The sequence below is a fragment of the Spodoptera frugiperda genome, chromosome 6 (genome assembly GCF_023101765.2).
Source record: "Spodoptera frugiperda isolate SF20-4 chromosome 6, AGI-APGP_CSIRO_Sfru_2.0, whole genome shotgun sequence".
NCBI classification, from domain to species: Eukaryota; Metazoa; Arthropoda; class Insecta; order Lepidoptera; family Noctuidae; genus Spodoptera; species Spodoptera frugiperda.
This window is the reverse complement of record NC_064217.1, coordinates 3,566,082-3,588,567: the sequence shown is the minus strand read 5'-3', so window position 1 is coordinate 3,588,567 and position 22,486 is coordinate 3,566,082. Positions and strand designations below refer to the sequence as shown.

The window sequence follows — 22,486 nt, the reverse complement described above, 5'->3', positions numbered from 1 at the left end:
CACGGTTGTTTGTTAAGTATCGTCACGCTCGCTACAAGAGTCATACCTACATAACACAGAAGCTAGTACATATATTGTTACCATAACAATATTTGAATTAGTACATAGGTAAACCAGACGGTCACACAATTTTGCGACTTTATAATCGCCCTTTAAGTTCTGGAAAGGTTTCTACAGAAGAAATAAATAAAATAGCACATTCTCGGTACATAATTTATTTAATGGATATGTACAAAGACAAAAGATTTTAGGACAAATAAAAATTTGGCAATAACTCTCAACAATAGCAATAATATTAATAAAAGAGTGGTGTCGTTCAAAAGCCGGCAAAATATCAACAACAACAATAATTTAATTTTATACTTAAATATAGTTCGGACATACCAACATAGGGCTAGCTTTTAGCGAGCTATGACGTCACAGCTGAGAGAGCGCATCATACGCCTCTATTAAGTAGTAAACATCCAGCATGGTGTGACATTACTCATAATATCACTTTAACTTCTACACATGCGTCCTCTACAGAAGTGACGTCATAACTTAGTCCGTAAAACGATAATTCCAAACAAATACCACTTAATTCAAATAAAGACATACACTTTGTTTTAAAATTCCGTTTTACAAACAAATAATAACAGCATCACTAATTAACCTAAGAATAAATTAATCGATAAAAAAAATCTTTTTGACCATAGAACATGAGCCGTAACAATTTTAATATCATATTGATATAACTTTTTAAAAGGAATTTTATGATCATTAACAACTTAGTGTGAATTCATATTCTTATACCTCAAATGGTTCTATTAAATAATTTTATTTATACCATTCTATTATTTCAAAAAGCTTGTTGGTCTGTGACCCTAACAGGTGAACATATTGCTTGAAAGTTGCTTAAGATCATAAAATTTAATTTAAACACAGCACTTAATAAATAAATCGCGTTTTATCACACATAATTATATACGTAGCATCTACCAGCAAAGTACTACTATTAGATACTAATTATTGCTGTAAAATTTCATCTACATACCACCGAAAGAAAGGCTAGTGTGTATGGCTAGAGAGAAAAGTTGTCACGAACATGCGTTCCACGTACACAGTACATTACAATGTTCTAAGACAAGTTTTTAAAACAGTCTATGGGTGTTCCTTACAACCTTCGAGGTAAGTACAATATCAAATATTGCCTGCCTCTCAGTCGTCTCGACAACGATAGCGACAACTTTTCCCTCTAACAGAAGTAATCTAAGAGAAAACAATACGAGTAAGATGGAAGACGCCCCTAAATACAGCAAAAATGTATGTATTTTAATTATTTAGCAATTAAATTAATTACTATAATATCACTTACGACCTAATCTATCTATGCGTTACATAGTATTATCAATATAAATACATTCATATTACTGGTATTTGAATTTGCTTGATACAATATGGTAATAATGTTATCATTTTCATAAACATTTGGCACACATAGACCATTCATTTGCCTACAAAACAATGTGACGAGGAAGTCAACGAATCATAAGGATTGGAAAATATTTCGGAGCATTTCGCCATCGATTTAGAAGCACTTTGTGAGTCAATATTTATACTTAATTTCTGTCATAATTTAATTCACCAAGAATGCACATTACAAATACACGCGCAACACCTTTCTTGTAAAAGTACCGAATCATGTTCCATAAACATGCATTGTTGTTTTCACTAATACCAAAATTTATTAGCGAATTCGATAATTTCAGTGGAAATATCTATTTGGCATATAAAACGAAACAAAAATAAACCGCTACACCACGTAACGATACGGTTACGATAAACAAAGCCGTAAAGGTTCGGGGAAACGAAAAAGTATATATATCAATTTCACTAATAAATAATATTGCTTCATCACAAATCAGTCATTGCATCAGTCTAGTACTTCCTACGCGTAAACACGACGAAACACCAATGAAATTGTACTAATCAAGCCATTCAAATAAATATACAGTAGCTTACGAGTTACGATACAACTTAAGACGTTCCGACACCACAGTTTACTTGTCTTTCTGCTTTATTATACATAGCTTATATATAAATTATATTTCCTTAGTACATACGTGACGATACATGTTTATAAACTGTGGCGACGGACATAATTGGACAGTTATTATTTTACCAAAAACCCAACTAATATTACGAGACATTTAAACTAAACTGAAGTTTTATCACAATTAACTCTATTTGGTGTATTCTTCCAAGGCTTTGCCGTGAGCGCCAGATTAATACTCATTATGGAAGGTTTGTTTGTATGTAATATTCATTATTGGGACTTACACACATTATTTTAGTCTAAGTATGTCACAGCCTACTTATCACTAGTTATTTTGGTGTTATGTTAAGTAGTATGTAAACATCATGTATACGTCCCGTTTGCAACATGTAACAGTGTATGTACAGGCGTTCCAATGGTATTTAATCCGGCACTCGTCCTCTCTAACGACACTCCGTACTCCAGTTATAATTCTCTAACGATAGAATAGAAGCATTTTAGTAGGCACTTGAGAGAAAACGGCCTGTACCAAGTATATACTACTTAACCAATAGTTTATACATTAGCAATTTAGCCACACCGATACAAGATATAATGGATATAGTTTTGGCTATGTAAATAGCAACACTCATTCGCCATCCATAACTTTATGACATTCGTATTACAATTGAAAATGTTCTAAAATTGTGAACACGTATCTGCTCTACTGATGACATCAATCGAGAGCAGGGATGATTCAGATTGACTTGTATGCAGTTGTATTGCATCGTCTGTAGGTATTTATTAGAGATTTATTTACGGTAGTGATTCATTTAGTCTCTAGAGAGGAAGCATCTATACAATATATAGAAAATTAATAGTTACACATTACTATACTGAATAAAATTTCTCTATATATCTGAGGCGATTGCCATTACACGCTAAGTCTTAACTGCGAGACAACGGGAACTGTCTACTAGCTAGTAAATATACCGGTAAAATTATTTGAGTACACTTTTCATCTAATCACGCACAGATACAAAGTTTATAAGTCCTTATCAATATGATAAATAGGTTTCGTGTTAACACTGTAGGCGATTGTATGAAGTAGTTCCCATTTATGAACACAAAATACGGCTTGCTTATGGCTAATGCAAGTATCTGCTATCATGTAAATATATACATGTGCTATCACTTACGGGAGTAACACAATTTTTATATATTAAAATACATTTTGATCGCCCTGTATACAATATTTGTATGTTCAGATCACAAGGTGTGGTATATAGAATTATACATTTTTATATTGCTCACTTATTGGGAATTTATAAATAAATATACTTACCGGGGACTGTGTCCTGCCTGAACGTGCAGTAACACAATACACAATGACGTAACAAACAGTAATTATAACTTAAAACCTATCATGCGCCACACTTCCGCCTTAATTATGCACAATAGCAACTTTTATAAAACGTAAACTCATACATTACTCTGGCAACATTCGGCAAACAATCAAAATTGATCGACGGAAATACGGGAACGCTATATTACTTTAAAATTATATGTATAGAATAATTAATTCTTACAATATATTACGATTGATTGACTATTAGTAAATGGGGAAAACCTAAATGCATATAGGGAGTTACTATTCAACTATTTTCCATTTCTTTTAAATAAAATATTTCATAGTAAATAGTATCAGTAGTATCACATCTATCACTGTTAAGTATCTACTATTATGTAAGTGTAATTATTCTAGCGACATGCGACATGGTTCGCAACACCTGTCTTATGATAAATGTGATGTGTTACACTTGGAAAATATATTGAATGAGAACATAGGTACTAACTATACAGCAAGTGAGCCACTTTACCTAAGCACGACATCTATTGAATATAATTTAAACATAGTAAAGACATTTGTGTATCTCATCGAGATTTGCTTATATGAATTGTCTTTATTGGACTAGAGAATGGTAAACTTTCTTGTCTATTTTAATTATCATTTGCGACAATAGAATCAGATACTGTCAAAACGTTTTATTTTTAACAAAGCTTCGTTCTACGAATTAATAATAATAATATGTCAATAGAAACCACTGAACTTTATAGGGCTTTGCCCTAACAAATTACATTTTTCAATTTTAATACAATATTGATACATTAACTTATTATAATTTTAGAATTATTATCCAACGAATTACGATAGTGCCCTCAAAATAAGCATAGTAAAATTGCACAATCAAAGTATTCAATACTCATGAAAAATATAAAATAAAAACATAATTAGAAGCGCTGCACTTTGTCGCAAAATAACTTTACCTTCTATATATTGTAAAAAGTTATTACTTGAAATAAAAAAGGGTAAAATTGGTAGCGTGGTTCGTTTAGAACACCCGAAATATTTGAAATGTAACTAACAGTAATGGATACTCAAAGTTCAAAATAGACAGTTATTTTGGTAACACGGCCACCGTTTGTGGTTACTGGTTTTTCAGGTAATTTTAGTTTAGCGAAGAATTTATTGCGCAAATTATGCGCAACACATGTTTATGCGCAATCGTCACATTTTTGCAAATTTTGTGGTTCATATCTACTTAGTTGACACTTTTGAGTATCCCTTACTGAAACCACAGGCGCAACGTTTGTATCTGACTATGAGAAGAGCGTGAGAGTACACAAGGTAAGCTGTGATCCGCAGTGGGGTGTGACTGTCAGTGGAGCGTGGATACGAACCGGGGACAGCGGGCTGCGGAGCTGGTGGTGAAGCTAGCTGGCGAGCTAACTTAGCGGCCGGCTGGGCGAGCTAGCAGGGCGCGAGGTGGCGAGCTAGCACGGCGTGGGGTGGCGAGCTAGCTGGGCGCGGGCTCGGAGCGCACGCCGGCGAGGTTGAGGAGTGCCTCGGCCGTGCGTCTCTCCTCGCCGCCGCTATACGAGTGCTCGTCGCGCGCGCACCGGGAGATCACCAAGTGCGCTGCCGGCGGCAACTGTGTACAAAGTCACATATTATCTCTTCTCTTCAATAACAATATAACAGAAAATGTACTGATGTATAAATAGGATTGATTCCAATTTAGTATGGACTCTCAGTGACTAATCATAATTTTTAAGGAAACAGTTAATAACATTAGTATTTGTATTTACCTGGTCGAGTACGGCGGGTCCGTACTTCATGGCGAGTACAGTGGCGGCCGCGAGGTACTCGTCGGCGCCGGGCTCCGGGTCGGCCAGGCGACGCGCTAGTAGCGACACTCGGGTACCATTCTCTTGCACGGGCTCGGGGTTCTCTACCACATCGCCCACGGCTGGTATTGGTTGCCTACCAAACGCCTGCGGAGACACTTTCTGATTAGCACAGCTTAGCGGTGTCCGCAAGTCAAGTTATTGTGTGTAGAAGAATTATTGTTCGGTTGATATACATGCAATGTCATTGGCACTAAGTCATACTATTATACTACTACATAATAATCTACATCTATACTAAAGGACTGCAATTAAACCAGATTTTGGTTTTCAGAATAATGTGAGTACTATAAATATGGAGCCCATTTCTAGAAATAAGTATAATTTAATTCAGTTATCTGTGTGAAGTAAACTATGGATAGTGCATGCTATAATGTACAAGTTAATTATCTACCTACCTGTAATAATGAGGCGCGGTGCTGTGGATCTACCGTCCAAAGCGAACCTTTACCGAGACCAGGAGCAGCTGCCACCTAGAAAACAAAATATTAATTAGTGATTATTCTGATATTTATTAATAAACCATATAAGTATGAATGTCCGTACCTTATGGAAGCACTTATTAAGCGACAGATTATGTCTGACGCTGTTCTTCCAGCCTTGTGGTGCATGTCTGAAGTAGGGGAAGTGACGTACGATCCACGCGTAGATTTCTTTCACTGGTAGGGCGCGCGCTGGCGCTGCCTCGATAGCCATAAAGATGAGACAGGAGAAGGAATAAGGGGGCTTTGTATGCGTGTTAGCTGGGGGTGAGGGGGGAGCCTTGCAAGGGGTGCGAGGGGGTGAAGGGACTCGAGCCACTGGCGGCGGTGTTTTTATCTCTCTCTGTGGACAAATAAATATGTTATTATTAATACATATTTTTAATCAAGTTTTATGCCCTGACGCCAGCAGGTCAACCAACTTCAATCATTATTTTTTATAGAATTTTTGCCTTTACTTATACAAAAACAATAAAGTTGAAATTACAAAAGAAATAAGTTAACCTGTTGCGTCTGTACTCAAAATTATATGTGTGGTAGCAATTTGACAGATAAATTGCAATACATTTACATAAACTAATTCAAAGACTCCATAGTCAAAAGCAGTACAGAGTTATCTCTTTATTTCAAAAATGCCAACTCACTCCTGTTTGTGTGCGCTTGAGAATCACAAAGGATTTCTTTATGATTGTACCTTCCTGGTTTTGGAGTAAAACCAATGGAGTAGTTTATAAAAATACTCTAAAACAGGACCACAAATTCTTTCCTGAATGTTGAGAGGACTTTTCATCGGTATTTAGTAGTTGAGCATTTCCTCACTTGAGCATTTTATACATAGAAGTACGTGTACTTTGTATATAGGGTGCTTTGAGGGAAGCGATACAGCGTACTTTGGCACCATTCCAAGAAAGTAGTCAAAATGCAATCTGCACTTGAAATATAAGACAAAGATTTTTCTTCTCTAAAAACGTAGATACAAAGCCGTATAACCGCTGTAAAATCGATTTTAGACCTTATTACAGAATGGTAAAGGTGAAAATATGTTTTCTAGTTTCGAGTAGGCTGTTGGGTGGGTCTGTATCTATATAATATACTATGCTTAGTACATTATTCGGTTCTGTTAACAGTTTGTTTGTAGTATACATAATATAGATAACGTTTATGATATACAAACATGTTTATCAGCGATAAGTATAGATATAGGTACTGAAGGGTATGATGTAAATCTACCACAATCGATAATTACGAATCATCTTTACTACGCCTTTTTTGGATACATAAACTAAACTAAAGTATGTAACAGTTTAGACAGAATCTCTATTAAGTGTTTTTTCACTATTAAAGAGCTAAGCTTCGGTACGAATGGGTCGGTTCATCCAGAGTGATACCACGGCCTCACAGAAAACCGACAAGAAACAACGCTTGCGTTGTGTTTCGTTGCGTGAGTGAGGTTACCGGAGGCCCAATTACCCCTTTCCCAATTACCGATTCCTTAACAACCCTTAAATTCCTAACCCCCAAAAGGCCGGCAACGAATCTATTGTATCGGGCGTCCATGGGCAGCGGCGATTGCTTACCACCAGGTGAAAAACAATTCTTACTTATATTTCTTACAAAGTACTTCAAATACTAGTCGTACTATGTAATTAAATTAAATAAATCATCTTCAACAATTACTTCAGATAATTAATCATAGTTATACTCTAGTCTTCATTCAATCAATATGTACGTATAAATAATACGTTTAAGTTAAGGATATGTATTACTTCCTTCGTGCAAGCCTTTATTCATTGATCCATTGCAAGCTGACTCATTGGTAATACCGATTTGTAGTAGGAATACATAATTGCTTAGTCCTTATAAGTGCGAATACAAGTACCTGTCGTTGACTTACAATTCGAAGGATAATTTCGAGAATGAATGCTTTATTAACTGTTTAATGTAAATGTCAAATAGGTCATGTTGGTGTATTTCGTTTATTTTTCTTTAATGGAAAACCCAGGATTCTAAGAATCGTGCCCATACAATGACTCTATTCTCGTGCATATTGATCGGGCCCTGTCTTTGTGTTTTTATGTACTAACACTAATATTCAAGTCCTGTTAAACATTTGTACATTTTATTTCTCAATAAGTATTTGACGGCCAAATTAATTGCAATAACTATACGGCTTGTTCATATGAACTATTGGAGAAAAGCTCTACTAGTTTCAAGTAACACCGGGTCTCACACGTGACATTGATAACAGAAAAAAACAACAGCTACATAATTATGTAAAACCAGTTCTTTTATTGATGTAATTCGAGAAAGAACTGAGATCAATAGTACCATAATACCTATTCGTTAGTTACCACGAGTGTTTACAATCGCATTGTTTTATTTACCCAAGTGCAGGTTGAAGCGAGACGCGTTTGTATGGAGGAAGCGCTCATTTGTAGTCGACCAGTCGACCTACATTTTTCATATCTCGCTAGCAGCTACTCTGTTATGAAATTAAGTAATTTACTCGCTGTCCTTCCGAACTCTCGACGGGTCTACGTGATTATGGTTAAGTAGACTCTCTTAAGATTTAACTTCGGTATTGTTATTTTGAAAGCTTTTTTTTAATAATACCTCTGAGTTTGTTTCGGCATTTCTTCTCAGGGTATTAGTAGTACTTATTAGTTCATTAAACTCCGTTAGGAAATGCCAACCTCATCTAGATTTTTTTTAAATAATAATTTTGACGTGTAAATGTGCTATTGTAGCCTATTTACAAAAATAAATTCATTGTTTCAATACACGGAAAACTTTATGTTGTGTATGGGATAAACTAAATCAACAGTATTCAAGGTTATAAGTAATCAATTTTATTATTCATTTATTTGACTCATTTCGTGAAACAAAAGTATCTCTCCTAATTAAAGAGGTTTGAAATCCTAACGTTACACAGACAATTTTGAAACGTATTTATAGGTCACCTAGCGTTTAGTTTTAGGACATCCCAGTATTCCCGGGTCCGTTACACAACACGAATAGAAATGATTACAGTGAAATAGTACCTATTTGTAAATAAGTAAAGGCTATATTGGCGTTCAGTTGCATTTACAGGAATACAGGTCATGGCCTATTTAAATGTTAAAGTTCATTTCATTACGCATTGAATAGTTTTGCGAGAAAAATATGCAAACATTTTACTCTCAGTGCTTCTATCCTTTCATAGTCACTGGAAATAGATAAGTACGTAGATATCAAACTAATTAATTTAATGCTTTGCTTTCATTACTCTGGTACTACAAAATTATGAAGAGATTTATGTGACTAGATTTTCTAGTAGGTACCTTTGCTCATAAAAGGCGTATGTTTACTTGGAATTTCAATGAAAACCCCACACGCATACAGACAAACAGATTTGAATAAGAATACGAAGATTAGAACGTGAATATATCACGAGAAACTTCATTAGAACATCCCGCTACGACTACAAATTATTTGTTGTATAATCGGAATTATGATTGCAAATGATTTATCTTTATGATACCGATTGAAATAAAATATATCTACTATCATAAAAATAAGTTTTTTATGCAACTCGAAAGAGAATGATTCATATTTTTAACCGACTTCAAAAAAGGAGGTTCTCAGTTTGACCTGTATCATACACGTATGTGTATGTTTGTGCGCAATATCTCGCGTTTGGGAAAACCGATTTTGATATGGTTTTCAGCATAGTAATTTTCAGACTTGGGAGAAGGTTTTAGGGATATATAGGGAAAATTTAAGGCTGTTCCCTTTTTTAAAAAAAACCTCTTGTAAAGTTATGCCCTCAGATTTGGTACCTATGTACAATCGAATACAAAACTTATTGAAAATTGTACATTTAAAAACAAAATAATTACGACCAATAAAAAAAATTGTAAGCATTCCTGTTCATTTTTCAAATAACGAACCATTTTTTTTATATAATCCTGTAAAAATTTAAAGTATCCTTTCAGAGGTAAGTAGGTTAGCAATGTGAGCGCGGTAAACGATAGTAGCTTATCTAAAGTTGCGCACTATCGCAATCTTTGCGCGTTACGTTACACGTGGCGCTTACGTTCCAACCTCACTACGTGCGCCTGACGTTTAGGTACTACAGATAAAAGAACTGCGTGGATGAGTTTTTATAGCCTCTTGTGTAGTGCCTTCATTGAGTAGCTGCGATGAGCGATGTTTACAACAGTAATAATGTTCTTACTTCGAAGTTCTTGGTTGATAGAGATATTAGACTTTGGTTATGGTTATTCCTGTGTCAGGCAGAGCTTTGTAGGGTTTATTTGCTAAGTTTTTTCTATAATAGTATCTAAGTAAGTAAGCTCTTTTCTAGGCCACATGTTAGTGTGAGGCGGAGATCCCAACTTCAAAATATTATAGCTAATGCCAGCCTATTAGTTATTCCAAACCATAATCTATCCCTATTCCAAATTTTCACCCCGATCCCTTCAGTAGTTTTTGCGTGAAAGAGTAACAAACACCTATACTAAAAAAATCGTATTTTATTTAGTTTATTTTTTTATTCAATATTTTTGCAATATTATGGGATGTGTAGGTATATGAGTTGTTCAACATTAATATCTTTGAGGAACAAATAACATTATCCTACTTTTTATTTGATCTAAAATCAAATCTAAATTAACCAAAAAGCGTGCAATACATATACTATAGGTAACTAAACACTTGAATGCACTTCAAACAGAAGCGAAGACTTAGTAAAACCTTTACACTTTACAAAGCTTTATAAAACAAGTATTTAATCGAAATTTTATTAAAAACTTTCCTCTATCCACTTAATAATATTGAAATTAGTTTTCCTCCTTTGCTTAGTTGAGAACTCTGGAGAAATTCCTTACAACTATGCCTTTGCTACTGAACCGATGAAGTTACTATGAAGTTACTATAGTCTATACAGACTATAGACCTATAGATCGCCTTGAACGCAGGTAGGATTACTAATAGCGTAATATGTCATTAATAGTTATGATATCACGTTATCCAATACAAAAGATACGTATACAAGGTTATAATTTGCTTGAGTGAAACCAGAAATTAGCTTCTTTAGTATAAGCAAATGAATTGAACACAATGATTTTTATACCATGTTATACATATTTTGACCAAGTGTGACCAACATGTATTGTATTACGTCTTTAAGTAGAATGGTAAAGGAAGAGGTGTACAAATTAATTGTGTTTCTAACATTCACATTTTCAAACACAATTCAGACTAGTCTACTAAAGAACTCGGTAAAATGTTGACCGATCCGTGAACCTGAACGCGAGCTTTGCTCAGCGAAAGAGGCAGTCGTTAATAAGTATTAATTTAATTTACATATTTATTTATAGCACTTTATACATCAAATTAAAATACATAATGCGGGAGTTAATGCTAACAATATTGAACCTTTGAGTAGTGCGGAGATGTACCTACGTTGTACTATCCTCAATGTCATTTAAAATATCAAATGAGCACGTGGGGTATCCTACGCATAATCTGTGTGTGACACCTAAGGGAAAAAGTTCGATATTTATAAATATTGTAGTCTATATGAAACTTATGTAGCGTGTACAGCAAAAAATCAAATAATCCTTTACATATCATTATCGTAATACTTATGTGAACTCGGAACTCGAACTTCAATCAGAAATAATCGATTAATTAATGGCAAGTAGTGTTAATTCCAATGCTGAGAGTATTTAATGGTTGATAAGTAATCATTCATGTTCGTCCTTCGAATATAGACGGTCTATTACATTAATATTTTTCTCAATCTATATTTAACATATATGCGAGTTATTGAGATGACAGATAGGAGCTGACATTACTGATGTTAATTAACGTAAGGAATTAAGGAGTTAATAAAATATACCTAAGGGTTTTGGTCTGTTGAGTTCAAAAGAAAATGATTGTCACAAAATTTCGCCAAGAATAAATATAACAGCTTCTTTTGACGCTAACAGCCGTACTCAGAGTAATCATTAAATATGATTACTTAAACTATTCTTCAGCAACGATTTTGTTCCGAAAACAATTGCCAATTAAATGACTCTGAGTACGGCGGTTAGTGTACTTGGCTTGCATTTGAGGCCACAATAATATGACAGAACAGTAAAATATAGGTTTCATTTGTGTCATACGAGATTATATGCTATTACCCATAGCGTCACATTTTAAACATGGGTGGAGCGGTCTTGCCGGCAAGCCTTGAACGTATTTAAAGTATTTTTACTTTTGTAACAACCATGGGATTGCAACATCGACCTGCATAATGGTAATAACGGATTTGTCATTCAATTTTGCGCTTTCTACAACAAGATTTAAACATTTTTTGTAAACTGAATATAAGTAAATCAGTTAGGTATGTTTGATAAATTAATTGAAGAAAACTCATGATGATTAATTTAGAAAATATTAGTTGAGAAGTACTTTTAAGTTTGCAATGCAACGTCTCGTCTTTTATCCTCGAAAGGGTAGGCAGAGTTGCACGTTACGTTACCTAAATACTGGGTTTTTCGAAAATATAGTAGTAGTAAGTATGGAGTCTGAAATTGTGCCCAGTATATGGCAATAGGCTCACCCTCTATTACATGAGACCCCTAGTACATTGTATATTTTATTTACTCTGAACTAAACAAATCCCTGTGACGCGATAAACATCATACTGACTTCCTGACCAAATTAAGATCTCAACGTATAATTAACCAGTCATTTGCTTAGACAATTTATCATAATTCAAAAGTGTGTGGGCATAGACTCAAACGTTGCTCTTTTACGACCGGAAAGCGACCACAGATTATATTAAAAGCCGAGAATACGACAGAGACACTGCATCTATAAGTCATGTGTTAATATGATTTTTTTTTTTTGCATTTTGTCATCTATTAAAACTGCGTAACACATTTTTATTACGTTAAAAAAAGTTTAACCTCAAAATATTTGTGACTTCGTGCACATTACATTATCGTCTTTTCAAGTCCTACGCAATATGAGATGTACAACGATTCATAACTGTTTAAAAACTAGAATTATGCTTTGGACTCGCTTATGAAGTGTTCCGTATAGCATTTATTTAATTTTAGGTGAAAGATATCATAAATGTGACGGAATACTTGCAATGCTAATTTCAAAGGCACCTATCATACCAAGAACATTTTTTTTAAATGTAGTCAACAAAATCTGCTATCTATGTCAAGTAAAGCATCCTTTTCACCTTATCTCAACAAAGTTACCAACCTGTTTTTGAACTACCATGCTGACGCTATGTTGTAATATTTTTCAGCATCATTCATACAAGTTGACATTATCTCCTTTTATCATCATAAGTACTTTATACAACAACCGTAGACTTTGGTAAAATTTCATTCAATTTTAAACATAACAAGCACAAAACAACAAAAGCGCCCTCTAGGATAAGTTTTTTCGATATCTTTTTGACGTTTCCACGTGAGTGCTAATACAACAGTAATAGCTCTAACTGCCGCATTCAGTGACATTTAATGATTACTTAAACTATTCCTTAGTAACGATTCCGTATTGAATACAATTGCTAAGGATTGGGTTAAGTAACCATCAAATTATTCTTGAGTACTCTGTTAGTAACAACTACTAGGCATTTTAAAACAATTTATCTGTCAAATAAATTCAAGTTTAAACCACAAGAATACATTTACTCAACTCACCTTCACAATAATTTGGTTATCAACCATTTTCGTGTCCTCCATATCGACTCCGCTTTTTGTAAGATTGATTCCTGGAACAAAACAAGTTTTTGTTCAGTTCAACGTTACTTAACTACCTACGTCTTCAAAATAACCTTTACTATTTTAAATTAATATGAAAAAAAAGTAGCTTGTGAAGTTAAGTGATAATAGGATTCTATTTTCCGACGATTCATTTATGGCGGCTCTTCGCATTGCTAGGCCTTTGCGTTTTAAAACACTTTTCCATATTATAATTCCATTCTATATTATTATAAGTATGTAGTAAATACAATTTGCAATTGGAGCGTTAAGTTGCATAGTTATAAAACTGCCAGCGAATTGGAATAAAACAATGTTGAACTGTGAGACGGATAAAATTACTCGTTCAACTTCGCTGTAAAATAGTTGTAGCAAAATTTCTGAATGCTGCATCCAATTTATAAAATATCCTTCATCCGGGCTTGGATGACACATCTAGGTTCGTGAATATCATAATACACATTTTCAGTAAACACTAGTATCAGACGTAAATGCGAAGTCGTATATCCACTCTAACGTCCATGGATAGCACGGTATCCAAAAAAAAAGGAGCGTCATACGTCCATGGATACTATAGTTTCCAAAGTAACGAGTTCTGTTTAACTCCCTCTAGTTTAAAATACGGTCTTGTTTGGTGAGTTTTGACTGATTATCTATACAGCTGAATAAATTGTTCGACGAAAAAATAAGACATGGCGTTGTAATATGCTTTGACAAACAAAATATAAATTTTTAAAGTTAGTTGACTCGTTTTTGAAGTGTTTTTGTGAGTTCCAACAATTATGTCGTAAATACTACAGTTTTGTTTAATTTATCTTGCAAGTGTTATACATCAAAATAAACTAGAAGATTTGTGCTTTACGATGATGTGTAAATATCACAGTTTTAGCTGATAAATCTAGTCTAATTTTAACTTCAAACGATTGTTGTTTCGAAAAAAATGGCCGGTCTGGTGTTGGCCACTTTTAGTTTTGTTTATACATATATTACATACTTTGCATTACAATAGTATATAAAATATCGAAATACATTTCGTAATAAGCAAAATAATACATTTTTCAAAGAGAAATATACTAAATTCATTGAAGATTCCATAATAATGTCAATGTGTTCCTCAGGTTTTTTGATGTGTAAAATTACGAGTAGTATTTTCTTTCGATTTAATTACAATACTTAGAGTTAACCGAATATAATCATATATACATCAAAAGAAAGGGTAATGAGTCCAGTTTGTTGTAAAAATATTTTATTGATAAAATATGCAATAGTTGTGCCGTATATTCTAAAAAGGTAGAAATAATTCTGTTTTTTTTCTGTGTTTCATGTTTAACCCGTTTTATTGTATTTTAAAGATTAACTAAAGATTTAAAAAAATCGTTAAGATTGATCAGTATTCTTTGGTATTCTTTTCTTTATTCTAGGCATTACGGTTCAGTAGCTATATAGGTTTTTTGTTACGACGAACTTGCGAGTCGCGCGCGGTTCGGATGCCGTGCGCGGCTGGACGTTAGAGAGATAAACGGTCGCGCGGGCCGGACGTTAGAGTGGATATGTATGATATAGTTATAAAGATACAGAGCGTCATATTACGTCACGTCTCTGCCCAGCACCTGCGTCATAAGCTTACGAATACAGCACATCAAGCTACACTAAAACTTCAATTTCTTTAATGGATTTTCAACCTAACACCTTGGGTATTAAGTTGAGAATCTACAAACACTTGTAGGAATTGATACCTATAAATTGTTCAATGAAATGAAGCCGTATTGTAAGCTACCTCTAAGTAAATTCCTGTCTTGCAGCCAGCTCAAACTGGTGAGGTCGTCGTCGTGGTCAGCGGGGGGCAGGTTGCCGGCGTTGCCTCCGCAAGCCACCCTGATGAAGGAGAACAGAATCGTAGAGTCGTCACCTCGGAGTTAAAGGGATTGGGAAGGGTTGAAACAGTTGGTAGACTATTTAGTTTTGATACTTATGGATAAAATAAGTAGGTTTTGTAACTGTGAGTCGTTTCAAGATTGCAAAATGTCAAACAGTATCTAAAATAGTTCAGCTAGCAACCTTCATAAAAGTTTTCACCTTTCCCCAAAGCTTTTACTAGGTGTCCGAAAATAAAAATGTATTAAATAAAGGTTGAAAGTCAAGTCGACGTTCATTCCGATTTGGACATTCCATTACAGCACTGCACGTATATCCGCCTGTCTAGAAATGTTCCCAAAATATCTGAACCTCAAGTCTAGATCGATTTCCAAATATATCTGTGTCTAGGTTATTCCGGTGTGCACTGAAAGTGCTATAAAATTAATGTTACGTTTCATTTAAATATTTCTACGAATTTATAACATGTTTTTGATTGATAGGCATTTATTGACGTCGTCACTTAGTATGTTTTCATCGTAAAATAGTCCTTAAATACGATAGCAGAAAGTCCTTCCGTGCACCGTTTACCCTTCCTATTCCCATAGCTATGGTATGGATGTGAGTAAGGTTATGACGATTATATTTTATTACAAAAGGGGGAGGTTATAAAGTGGATAATTCGTGTTGGTAATACAGCCGATATTGTGACATAACATTGGTAATTACATTTAGATAGATAAAGAATTATTATGCAGGGTTCGAAGGAGATATATCATGATATATTATATGCGATATATATCTAATTACTTTTTGTGATATAAAATAAATCAATATTGCCTAATTTAGAAAATTTCATGTTTTGGATTCATTTGTCTGATTTTAAGTACTTACCTAAAGAAATAAACCATGTAAAACATTTTAGTTATGTTAAATTTTTGATTATGTTTATGTAAAACATGAAATAAATATGTATGTACCTAAGTAATACTATAAAAGTCAACATGATGTTCATACAAAATGGATATATGTATATCATAAATATCAGATATTTTAATATTGATAAAAAATATCAAACCCATTGATTAGTTATGTGTGTAAATGGATCGCCTGTAAAAGTTTAAGACGAGTGCATTTATAGCAATCCGATGGTATAATCAGTCCTTTATCAATCTCGGCAACAATTCCCTTTTTATCTTTGGCGCTTGTCTTACCTACTAACCTAGCGTACTGATAACAACATATTGTCAACATTTTTTTTATCAGGATTTTTCACACTGACTTGTGTGATTGATGACCAAAGCGTTTTGGTACTTTAGATAGTAACAATCTATTTTGAATTTTGACATGATTTCAAGGATTTTCTTGTTGTTTTAACATGCTTTTTTTAGTTAAGAGATGTCTATTACCTAGTAATTCATCATCTTAGCGGAAGTAGGTACACTGTAGGAATGTATTGGTACTTACATATATGATAGAAATGTAGAAGCCAATTTTACTATTACTGGGTCACATACTTTTTTTTCGTTTTTTTATCGCTGATGATTAATTTATATTTCATGGCACATCACAAAACACAACGACATTTGAACATCAAAAGAAAATAGAAAATCTCATAGTACAGGGCAACGGAAGTAGGGGAAAAATTAGACATTTCATTAAAGAAAATCAGAATTGGGTCACGAGCACGTATTGTTGGTGGAAAATGAAGTGTTCATCAACTTGTTAGTGTAGTATTACATCACACGTGTTGATTTCGACGTGATGACTGGGTCACGTGTCACCATACATTAACCTTTACGAAATAAATTATTCATGGTAGGAAGTTTGTTTATTTAGTCCTGCCGCGTGTCATTATTTTATTATCAAAAGCTTGATACGTGCGACATTTAACGAAGAATGAATGGTAATTATTATCAAACACTGTTGAAATCTAAATAAAATGCTACAAAAATTCGAATTCATCACAGAAAAGTTACAATTTCTTTGATAATTAAAATGTTTGTTTACCAACAGTAGCGCGTTATTCATATTAATTAGATGGGGAAGTACAAAATCGGTTGGCAGATGCCATGTCCCTTGTGACGCAAGCTTCCTTTATGCAAATACTGTCATCCGCCCAAGAAGGCTAGTACGCGGACAAACGTGCAGTATTATATTAATATTTTATTAAAGAGGAAGCACAATTCTTAATGTAAACTAAGTTAATAGAATATTAAAGTCACTTTGAAAATTCTCCTTCGCTTCGTTACCAAGTCACCTTTTCAAAGATAAGAGGCAATCTGAAGGCCTTCTAACTATAAACGTTAGCATAGATCTGTCACATCTGAACATTTATTGATTACTTGACTTTATCAATAAATGGTTGGACAGGCGAGGCGCCGTGTCTGTTTCCTTGTATATCATATATTATGAGGTCAATAGACAGTCAATACGCCGTTTGATCTAGGTAGTGCGCCTTGAAAATATTATAGTCCATTTATTAATGAAATGCGTTCTCTGTAAAAGCTGAGGTTTTAATTGTAGTAGTAGACTATTTCAGAATTATTCAGTTACATTGAACTTGCATCAGGAAAAAGAAAATGTTTTTCAATACTAGTCTATTTATAATCTCATTCAGTATTAAGCCCTTATCTACACAGTAGACAGCTTATCAACCACTCCACCTTTTTGTTAAAGCCTAAGGCGATGATTAACAACAAACGTTACAATAAATATAAAGGTAATACAAGACCAATAAGCATTTCAACATTTTCAGCTGAAAATTGTTATAACAATTTTAATATTCGCATTAAAATATCATGAAACTTACGCAGGTTGTGGTTGTTCCATGTCAGACTCGTCGGATGCATCCTCAATGTCATCGAAATTGTCAATGACCCTGCCCGACACCTCTAGGCGTCGCAACGAACGGCCACTGGAGGCTACATGCCGCGCGATCTGGCGAATCAAACGGCGCGGAAGCGGCAAAGATGCGCGTGCGCCTCGTGCTGGAGATCCGCCCCGCTCGCCGCGCATTGGCGCCATCTAGTAAAATAAATTCAATTGTTACTACATTTACTTAGTATCAAAACTTTTTTCGACACATGGCAAAAAATAACGCAATTTTTGAGGTTCGAACTTGCCTTCGGGATATTGCTTATAAAAAAAACAACAAGGGAATGTAGGTCAATTTTGTATTTCAGCTTACAATAGCTATTTAGCATCAATATTGATTTCAATTATTATTGATGGAAATACAACGTTGAAAAGCGGTTTAAAACAGACGTCTGGCGGTTCCATTGTTAAAGTAAAATATTCTGTGTTGCTGTTAAATTTTCATAAAACGTAACAACGTAACGAGGTCTTTTAAAATACCAAGAAATCATGTGACGGACGCAGGTACCCAACTAGTATTGCGTAAAGGGCATCCGCATTTACACCTCGTTAACGATCAACACTGATCTGTAGATGACGTAAAAGTTACGTTGTTAAGTACAAATTACAAATTGTGTCATGTACTAGGGTTTACACTGCACGATAGCCGCATTAGACTGCCTCAATGTACTTTTAATTCTTAATGTTAGCGACGGAACAGCACGTTAAGTAATCACAAATGCTCCAAATCGAAAGTGACATTGCAATCGCCTAATTTTTACTGAGACTGTGTACACAATGATGTTTTATGTCTACTATTTTTCTATATATTTTCAAGAAAATACTTGGAAGAACTTGTACAGTAGGCGAGCTCACGCAAACAAACTATGTTCAAGGAAAATTCTAAGTAAAGTGACATAATATAGGAGTTCCGAGCATGTTTACGTGCACGCTGAGTACCTCACAGCGACGCAGATTTTAGCGGAGCGACGCTACATTCCTTATTCAGCCTATCTTCATTTCTGTTAGGAATTTCAGCGTAGACTTTCAAACAAACGCAGAATTAGTGTCGACCGCGATCTGTGCTACTTTGTAATGTGTTATCAGAAATAGCAGGATTCTTTATTTATATCAGACTTTTGTCAATTCGTCTTAGTTTCTTACTCGATAGGAGCGTTTAATAATGCGAGTTCATCGGATAACAAGCCGTTAAACCGATGGATGGTCGGGACACCAGAAATAAATATTTAGCTGAACTGTAAACATTTATAGCATATTGTGTAACATAACGAGTTTGACGTAATAAGAATGCAGAATTCCTTCTGAACACGAAAAAGAAAATACAATTATTTTTATCTCTAATTTATCGCGTCAAGTAGCCACACAATCACATAATATCGAGTGACCTTGGCATAGTAACAAACAGCTAAATGTAATCGCGTGGTTGCGTCGTGTCGTGGCGTCCCGGTGTCATCGGCGAATTGAACTGAGTCGCGGACTGACACACAAGAGTGATTATCTAACGAAAGATTTATTTACAATGCCCTATTACGGACAAGGCACAACAGTAGCCTAGCCGATAATCACGCAAAACCAATCTGCCAATGACACTAATTACCACTAAATTATAAGTTCTCGCAGCTAGCGTTTTACGAAGAGCTTGGAAACGTTATCTATATGTGCAATTAGGATGTCAACAATCTTGTTGATGAGAAATAATCCGGCACGTGGACGACGCGTCTATTCATCACAGTTTGAATAAATTAAACAGGAAAGTGTTAGTTTTGTCATGATGCGGGAAAAGTAGATACTTAAATTGTTTTAGAAAAACCAATTTCGCAATAACTCGACTGAATAGCGTTCAGCAGGAAAAAAACAAAGGTACGACTGCGATTTAAATATAGATAATTAACAAATAGGTCAGTCAAGCTAAGACACGAAAATAAATTGACAAGTATCAAGATCTATTAGCAGTGTATAATTTATTTTTACGTTTAGTTTTCACTATGGGGCAAGACCATGAAAAATTGAATATTCTAGAATAATTTATAATTACACTTACTGATTTTTTGTTATCAAATACAGTTATTATTTTTAAAGTAATTTAATCATTCAGTTCATTAACCACCATGTTGTAAAGTATTGTAAACAAACAAGACAAGTACCTCTATCTCACAAGGCACTTTACAATGTGTGAGCCTATCCAATCAGGAAATAATGACATCATTACTCAATGTTGTTATTTGTTTTGAGTCTGATATCATGAAGAATGTGCCTTAGTAAAAATACCTACATTGCAAAAAATAAAGACTGAAAATATGCACTGGAAATGTTATTGTTTGTAAAAGAAAATAATGTTTATTAGTATGTAGAGAGCATTTTTACTTAAAATAAGTGACTATTATAATTCACATCATACAAAGTAGTTATTATTTTATTATATACAGACTATATTACTTGTACATTTTCTCAAAATGTGTACTATTTGTGCTGATTTAGAAGATGACTGGTTGTGTTGTATTGATTGTGTAAAATTTAGATAACAGCAGTGTCTCCAAGGTATGCTATCTTAACTTGCCGCACATAATACTTATCATTTGGGTAAAGATTATGTAGCCTTGAAACCGCTTACAATATTTAAATTGTATACAATTTATAACAGTTTGGCATCACATTCCACACATGTGTGATTTGAGTTATGTTCAGTCTTGTTTTTTTCTAATATTAGTTTAAAGGTCTTTGCCCTTTCTAGTCCAATTAGAACATGTGCTTTTCTAATTATTTTTGTACAGGTGGATATTTAAACATTTGTTGTTGGACACATAGGTATTATCCAATTATGTTAAGACATTCTTTAAAGGTAAATTGGGATAGCTAAAAATATAGCTACAACTTAAATAAAACTAGAACACTGTCTCTGGGTGACACTTAAAATTAGAAATCCTACAGGAAGTGAGAACTGAAATCTAGGTCATGCAAAGGTCTACAGTCTATTTATAGCCAGTAACAGCAGGTTCTAGATATTATGCACCACTGAGTTTGTAATAGTTATACTGATTGAAAACAATAGTAAATCATACACCAAGGTCATAACTAGGTATATTTAAAAATGAAATGGCATAATTCTAATAAGATACTTACTTGAAATTTTCAAAAGTTTCAGCAGTCAAAGTAACACCCCTACCATAAGCATTGAATTTATGTTATGGCTAATAGACACCCTAGCAACGTAAGCAGCGAAATTATGGTCGCGATGCAATTGAGGTGTGATGTAACAGCTAGTTACCATGTGTTATTGTATTCATTGGGTCAGCAGTGGCATCAACAACGTGTTGCTAGGAAACTGGTGTCCGGCCAGCGCGGCGACCGCGTGCGCGATTGCGTCGTGCCCGTGCGTCCTACGTCGTGCTTCCGACGTGGAACCGCCGCGTGCAGCTTCGTATGCACGTGCCGACGCGAACCTCCAAGGGCTCTTATATAATCGCAGGGACTGCCACAAACACGACGCCGAGGACAACACAAACGTTGACTAACACCCGTTCCATATTTAGAAGGAGCGCCACCAATGCGTCCCGACGTTATTCATGCGTCTAGTCACATTTTTAGAACCGCATGTAAACGATACTTTTATCCCCCACGCTGCAAACCTCATGTGCGCATCGCTGTACCCTAATATTGCGTTATTCAGGGTACAAAATCCAAAATGCGTAATAAATTAGAGCTTAAAAACAGATGTATTCATCACTCTAAACTTATTGATAGCTTGATTTTGAGATGAAAATTGTAAAAAATGATCGATTTCAGTACTATACACTCACCTTGATGTTGTATTGTTTGTTAGACGCACTAATTATAAATTAATAACAATAAATAAACAGCATTCCGCGACCTCCGTACTTGTGATCAACACTCAACAAACACCTTCCTCAACACCCAATCAAACCATAGACTAAAGAACAACCTACATAAATAAACATATGATTTGTTTAGCTCTATGGTTTGTTTTCCGTTTCCGTAAATGATAGAGTGGAGTTTGTGGAAAAGTTACTAAGTTAGTTTAGGCGATTAATTTGTTTGGATTACAACGGTAAAATATTACTGAAAAATTGTAAACATCTTATTAGATGAATTAGATTATAACGTGATAGTAACTTAATTTAATTAAAAGTTAATATTTTATTATAATTACCGTTCCTGTTTCAATAACTAAATGAAGAAAATAAGAGTAAAAAATAATTAATCACGAAAAACTTTCCTGTAACGTGGCTAAACTACCT

The 22,486-nt window shown here is 34.5% G+C and overlaps 1 protein-coding gene across 5 annotated transcripts; it reads right to left on the bottom strand.

The window, feature by feature from the left end:
- Positions 1 to 199: 199 nt before the first annotated feature.
- LOC126910759 (forkhead box protein N3-like) lies at positions 200 to 22,186 on the bottom strand. 5 transcript variants are annotated; one of them, XM_050694345.1, is made up of 8 exons: positions 22,028 to 22,186; positions 18,166 to 18,380; positions 15,277 to 15,374; positions 13,440 to 13,510; positions 5,810 to 6,088; positions 5,662 to 5,736; positions 5,165 to 5,365; positions 200 to 5,007 (listed from the first exon to the last, which is right to left on the bottom strand). In XM_050694345.1, the coding sequence occupies exons 2-8, from the start codon at positions 18,378 to 18,380 to the stop codon at positions 4,873 to 4,875; spliced, it is 1,074 nt and encodes a 357-aa protein (XP_050550302.1). In that variant the 5' UTR covers positions 22,028 to 22,186; the 3' UTR covers positions 200 to 4,872. The 5 variants fall into 5 exon arrangements, with proteins under 5 accessions (XP_050550302.1, XP_050550305.1, XP_050550301.1 ...); XM_050694348.1 differs by having other exon boundaries at positions 5,165 to 5,350; XM_050694344.1 differs by lacking the exon at positions 22,028 to 22,186 and adding an exon at positions 21,496 to 21,765.
- Positions 22,187 to 22,486: the final 300 nt, after the last annotated feature.

Coding starts and splice junctions, on each gene's coding strand:
- LOC126910759 (XM_050694344.1), bottom strand. Junction 13,511..15,276: donor AGACAGGAATTTACTTAGAG/GTAGCTTACAAT, acceptor GTTTTGTTCCAG/GAATCAATCTTACAAAAAGC. Junction 5,737..5,809: donor TTAATAAGTGCTTCCATAAG/GTACGGACATTC, acceptor TTTGTTTTCTAG/GTGGCAGCTGCTCCTGGTCT.